Source organism: Temnothorax americanus, unplaced genomic scaffold (assembly GCF_048541705.1).
Source record: "Temnothorax americanus isolate GAGA-0224 unplaced genomic scaffold, ASM4854170v1 Scaffold301, whole genome shotgun sequence".
In the NCBI taxonomy this organism is placed as follows: domain Eukaryota; kingdom Metazoa; phylum Arthropoda; class Insecta; order Hymenoptera; family Formicidae; genus Temnothorax; species Temnothorax americanus.
Window position 1 is genome coordinate 9,358 of NW_027509445.1, and position 6,016 is coordinate 15,373.

General features: G+C 46.8%; 1 protein-coding gene across 1 annotated transcript; it reads right to left on the reverse strand.

The window, feature by feature from the left end:
* Window positions 1–595: 595 nt before the first annotated feature.
* LOC143900848 (uncharacterized) lies at window positions 596–4,253 on the reverse strand. Its single transcript, XM_077412592.1, has 4 exons — window positions 3,584–4,253; window positions 3,263–3,460; window positions 843–2,950; window positions 596–775 (listed from the first exon to the last, which is right to left on the reverse strand). The coding sequence occupies exons 1-4, from the start codon at window positions 4,251–4,253 to the stop codon at window positions 596–598; spliced, it is 3,156 nt and encodes a 1,051-aa protein (XP_077268718.1).
* Window positions 4,254–6,016: the final 1,763 nt, after the last annotated feature.

Consider the following 6,016-nt stretch of genomic DNA (forward strand, 5'->3'; position numbering starts at 1 on the left):
CCGGCGTAATCGACGCCGCAGTGTGAAAACGGTTTGGAGATTGTAACGCGACCACTGGGCAGTGAACCCATAATTGCTTCTGATTGCGCTGGTTTAGCCTTAAAACACGCTACGCAATTTCGAGTGATTTTTCGCGTGGTAGAGCGTAAGGAAAAAGGCCAAAATTGTTGCCTTACGAAAGCCATAGTGGCTTGAGTTCCTGCATGCTTATTGCGTATATGCTCGCGGAGAATTAAACGCTTTGTTTATTCGTGTTTGGCTGGGAGAAGAATGGGATGGCGCGCATCGGCGCTTAGCTCGGAATTTTTTAGTCTTCCACCCACTCGTAGCAGTCCGTCCTCGTCTAGGAAGGGAGACATGGTAAGGAGTTTGCTAGATGCGTTGATAGGTGTGCCCTTGCTTAGACTTTGATATTCTTCAACAAAGGCGTGCCTTTGGACCGTTCTGCAAGCGATCTTTAGAGCGTACGACATCTCGCTGGGAGAGACAAAAGTAGTTAGGCTATCCGGACGTGATTTTTTGTGCATTCTGATACAAAGGGCTAGTATACGGAATACTTTGTATAGGCTGGAATATTCGGCTAGTAAGTCGTCTACTATTGAGGGCTGCAGGATGGCTGCGGCTGATGTTGCTCGCCTTTCTGGAAGGTCGTCCTGGTGGGGAAACTTGCCACTTGGCCAGTGGTCTTCATTGCGTTGTAGAAACGCAGGGCCTCGCCACCACAGGGCTGCGCTTGGTAGGTCTCCGGGGTCGAGTCCGCGCGATAGGATGTCGGCTGGGTTGTCGGGAGAAGGAACGTGTCGCCAACTTTCGGGACTCGTTAGGCGTTGCACTTCCCCAACCCTGTTTGAAACGAATACGGACCACTGGCGTGAAGGTGATGCTATCCAGTTTAGGGCGATTGTGGAGTCGGACCACAAAAATATTTGACTGCTTGATAACTCGAAGGATTCGGAAATCTTATTTAAGAGTTGCGCTAGAAGTACCGCCGCACACAATTCTAGTTTGGATAGCGTAATCGTCTTTAACGGAGCTACTCGAGATTTGGAGCATAGTAGTTCGATACGGTAATTCCCTGCGCCTTCGCCGGTGCGAACGTAAAAGCAGGCGCCGTAGGCCCGCTGACTTGCGTCGCAAAACCCGTGTATTTGAACTGACTGGGGGTCTGTTGCAAATTTAACGCGTCTGTGGACTTGTATTTGACTTAACTTGGATAGGCCCTGTTTGAAGGCCATCCAGCGAGAGTGGAGATGTTGAGGAACTGTCTCGTCCCATTCGACACCTGCTTGCCAAAACTCTTGAAGGATTAGTTTAGCACTAGTGATCATCGGGCCGAGAAGGCCGAGTGGGTCGAACAATTTGGCTACTTCGGAGAGTATACCGCGTTTGTTTACTATGCTTGAATAATCTTGGGTTTTGTATGAGAATTGTAGGACGTCTCGTGCCTGATCCCACTGGATCCCTAAGATTCGCGAATCGGTGCTGTTAGTTATAGCGACCGTGTTGAGATGCGGGTTATCCACGTTTTCTAACAATAATGGACAATTTGAGGCCCACTTGCTAAACTGAAAGGCTCCCAAGCGTAAGAGTTGCACTATTTCGTCCCGGATTCGCTTCGCATCTTCTATCGTATCCGCCCCGGTAAGAATGTCGTCGACGTAAAAATCACGTTCAACATGCTTGGATCCCACCGGGAAGTCTGTTCTGAATAGTTCGGCCAAATGTTTTAGGCATCTGGTAGCCAAATAAGAGGCCGAAGAAGTGCCGTAAGTGACGGTTATTAACTCGTATGTTTTCACGCTTGAGTCCGCATTATCTCTCCATAAAATTCTTTGGAGATGTGTCTGTGACGGTGCTACTAATATTTGCCTGTACATTTTCACTATGTCGGCAGTGAAAACGTAAGCAAACGTGCGGAAACGCATTAAAATTGAAGCTAAGTCTTGTTGAACGACCGGCCCCACAATTAAGACGTCGTTAAGCGATAAACCCGAACTGCTCTTACAGGACGCGTCAAAGACAACTCGGAGTTTGGCTAAATTGTCCGAATTTTTATATACGCCATGATGGGGCAGGTAAAAGGGAGTTGAATCCTCACTTGGAGGAACGTCTATTTCCATCATGTGATTCATGGACTCGTATTCGCGTAAGAAGTGTTCGTATCGCTCCCTCAAAAGTGGATCGCGACTGAGGCGTTTCTCGAGATTTAACAATCGCTTCAAAGCGACCTCCCTGGAATCCCCTAGTCTATTAACCATATTTTCCCTGAGCGGGAGCTGTACCACGAATTGGCCTTGTGGCGTTCGGGACACGGTTTTTAGAAATTGTTGTTCGCAATAAGATTCCTCGGCATTGAGAAAGACTGACTTGTTTGTGACTTCTTCTTGCTGCCAAAAGTGGCCTAATTGCTCATGTAATTCCGCGTTGGACACGATTGCGTGTAGCGCCTGGACACGTTTAGTTGAAGCCGACGAGTTATTTAAACGACCCGCCAGAATCCAGCCCAACCGCGTTTTCTGTAACGTGGGATGTTTGTGTAAAGCCTTGATCTGACCGACACACATTAACTCCCAAAAGAACTCGGCACCGAGTAAGATGTCGATATCTGCGGCTTTATGGAAGTTGGGATCGGCTAGCTTGAGATTTCGCGGAATGTCGAAGTTATCGCGCTTTAAGTTGTACGCGGGTAGTTTATTTGTAACTTGATCTGTCACGATGCAACTAATGTCGGCGTAATATGAATTAATCAGCGAATGAATTCTCAAATTTACGACTTGAGACGAATTGGTAACTGATCCGTTAACTCCGGAAATGGATACGCTTTGATTTTGAGGCTTTAAACCTAGGATGTTTAACAATTTTCTAGAAATAAAATTAGCTTGTGAGCCGCTGTCTAATAAAACGCGGCACTCTACTGGTATGCCTTGACTGTTATTGACGCTTGCGACGGCTGTAGATAGCATAATGTGATTGTTGTTTGAAAGATTTGACGCGTGCGTGACTGTCACGGAAGAAGTTTTTGATTCGTCAACTTCATTTTCTTTACTGGAACTTGAATCACGGGGTTCCGAGCTGCTCGAAAGGTGAAGAAGAGAGTTATGTTTGGCAGCACACGTTTTGCAAGTGCCTGACGCACATTGATTAGCCGCATGCGATGTAGATCTTAAGCAATTGCCGCAAAGCTTTCGTTTGCGTACTTCGGCGATCCTACGGGGAATCGGGAGAGCTAAAAAATTCTTGCAGCGATAGATAGAATGCTCACCGTTGCAATAGCTGCATTTGTACTTGACGGCCGCATGACAGGAAGATTGATGCTTAAAGTTGGCCTTGGAATTGGTTCCGATAGATGATTTGCCCGTCGCCTCTAGGACCTGACATTTATGAGATATGAAATCGAGTAATTGTTTCAATGTGGGAGGATCCGTACCTGTCAAAGACGTTTGCCACTCCCGGGATGTGACTGCATCCAGTTTTGAACTCAGTATACATGTTAATAGATCGTCCCAATAAGTGATGGGGCGTTTCAATGCCTGAAGGGCGTGAATGTGCTTAGTTGCGCCGTCTCAAATTGAGCGCAGCTCACTTGCAATTTCCTTCGACATTGGAGGAAGTTCTATAATCGCTTTTACATGCGTTTGGATGATAACTCGCTTGTTGTTGTATCGATCCTTTAACAACCGCCACGCTACGTCATAGTTTAGTTCTGATATTTCAAGAGAACTTATAACATCGCTCGCCTCGCCCGAAAGGCATCCACGCAGGTATTGCAATTTTTCAACGTTGCTGATTGAAGCGTTGGTGTGAATAATGGAATGAAAACCGTCAAAAAAGGAAAACCACTCCTCATATTTGCCCGTAAACTTGGATAAATCTAGCTTTGGTAATCGAATGTTGGCTCTAGAATCGGAAGCGTTAGACAAACCGGAAGCCAATGGCGACGGTGAGGTGAGGCTTGGCGTGGGAGACTCCGAGGGACTAAGTATCTCTATTATTTTGCCGCACAGCGTGTAGTAACTATCCTCAAAACATGCTCGATCGTTGGCCTCGCCTTCGTCTAAAGATTCTAGCTCAGATTGTACCGCGTCGTAATCCCTCCAATAATCTTCCAATTTCGCCTTTCGCTCTGTAAGTTGAGCCCTCACGGAAGGTGTGACGGAAGTTACTGCGTGAACGTATGTGGCGGTACGTGTGCACAAGGCTTTAATTGTGGCGCGACGTTTTCGGAGAGCCATCACGTTTTGTTCACTTGCCATTTTCACGCGGGTTAATTAACGAGTCTGGTCGATAACATGCACTCAAACAATAACCCTTACCTGTCGGTAACGCGCGCAAGTAGTCTGGATCGCGACGTGGTTCGTAGCGTGCTTCGTGGCGTATCCGATTCGTTGGACGACGCCGGATGAAGAGCGGCTGATGATGTGCGACGGAAATCAGCCTTGCTGTTGACGGATGTAGATAATGGCGCTGGACGATGGACGTTGGCCGCGGAACTCTGGATACGGGCCGTGGAACGCCGCCTGAGAAGATGGCCGCGGAGTGCTACCTGACAAGATGGCGATAGGCGCGACACTGGGTCGCCGAAACTTCCTCGTAGATGGTTGCCAAATTTCTCGGCCACTGCTGCCGAGATATGTCTTCCCCCGCGGACACTTGTCAGTCTCGCAGGCCGAGGAAAATTCCGATTGTCGCAGACTGTCGATGATGCGTTTCGGTTGCAGTTGCGATGCGCTTGCGATCCTTCTGGAAGGATCGAGAGATCGTGGAAGGCGCCTGCTGCTTCACGCGATTGACGTTGTGCAGGTGCTCAAAATCTCCGAGTGAGTCGAACGGACCATCCGGCTCGAAGGACCAAATGTTTTGATAATACGCTCGAGCCTGGGTGTCGTGCGTCCCCGCGGTAACCTTCGGTGGGATTCTCGTGGTTGGCGGGGTCGAGAAGGAATAGTGCCTCTCTTAGTTTGAATTTTATATATTTCACGGAGATTGTTCACAAACTGTATTGCGCAAATGCCCGCGCTATTCACAACTGAGTCGCAGCGCGCGGATGACACAATAATTATAGTCAAATAGTACGCTCGTAAAACGCCTGCTTATGGTCAAGTCCGACCACGATCTGCCGGAAGGCAACGGTCTCTCCACAGCGAAGGGAGACGAGCAAACCCGAAAAGACCCGAAGGGCCGAGTCGTCGCGACACGTGCGCCGCGCGCTGGTGGCAACCGCAGTGCTCACTAAAAAAAAAAAAAAACTTAAAGATGTCGCGAAAAGTAATGCCCTCCTTTTTAATAAATACGCAACAACAGGCAAATATCTCGAAAAATATAAAAGATATAAAAAAATGTATGGTCTAAAAGTGGACATAAGATGATAGCAATGATTTGAACGGATCAATTTCTTAAACGGAATTTCCTATATTGTAGTATATTGTTTGAAAGGGCATAAAATAAAAAAAATTTTGTCGCAAACCAGAGATCGATACGTTGATTTGTACAGGAGTTATTTAAGGTCAAAAATTGACTTTTTCAAACTTTATTGATTTTAAATAACTGCCGAACGGATCAAGGTATGGACCTCTGGTTTGAGCCAAAATTTTTCTTATTTTATGCTCTTGCAAACTGTATACCACAATATGGGGTTTTACTTAAAATTTTTCAGTGTCTCAGGGGGACTCGAACTCAAAAATTTGAAATGAAACACTTCCTTTATATATATATAACAATTTTTGGCCTAACGTAAAATTACTGACTTGCAAGATAATGTTTACAAAATACCGTACCTTATGTTTCCATACCACGTTCTTAAGTGTCAAGAAATATCTTAAATCCCTTGAATATACGGAAATTACAAAAATTGATATGTACAGTTGTATGACAATGCGACCGGGCACTTCCCTACAGCCGCGTCGCATGATAAAACAGTCACCCCGGGTGATATTGCGCAGGTTACCAGATGCGGAGCCACGCGCGGCACAAGAAGAACGAGCGGTGGAAGGAGCGCAGCCGCCTCAAGGAGACCCGG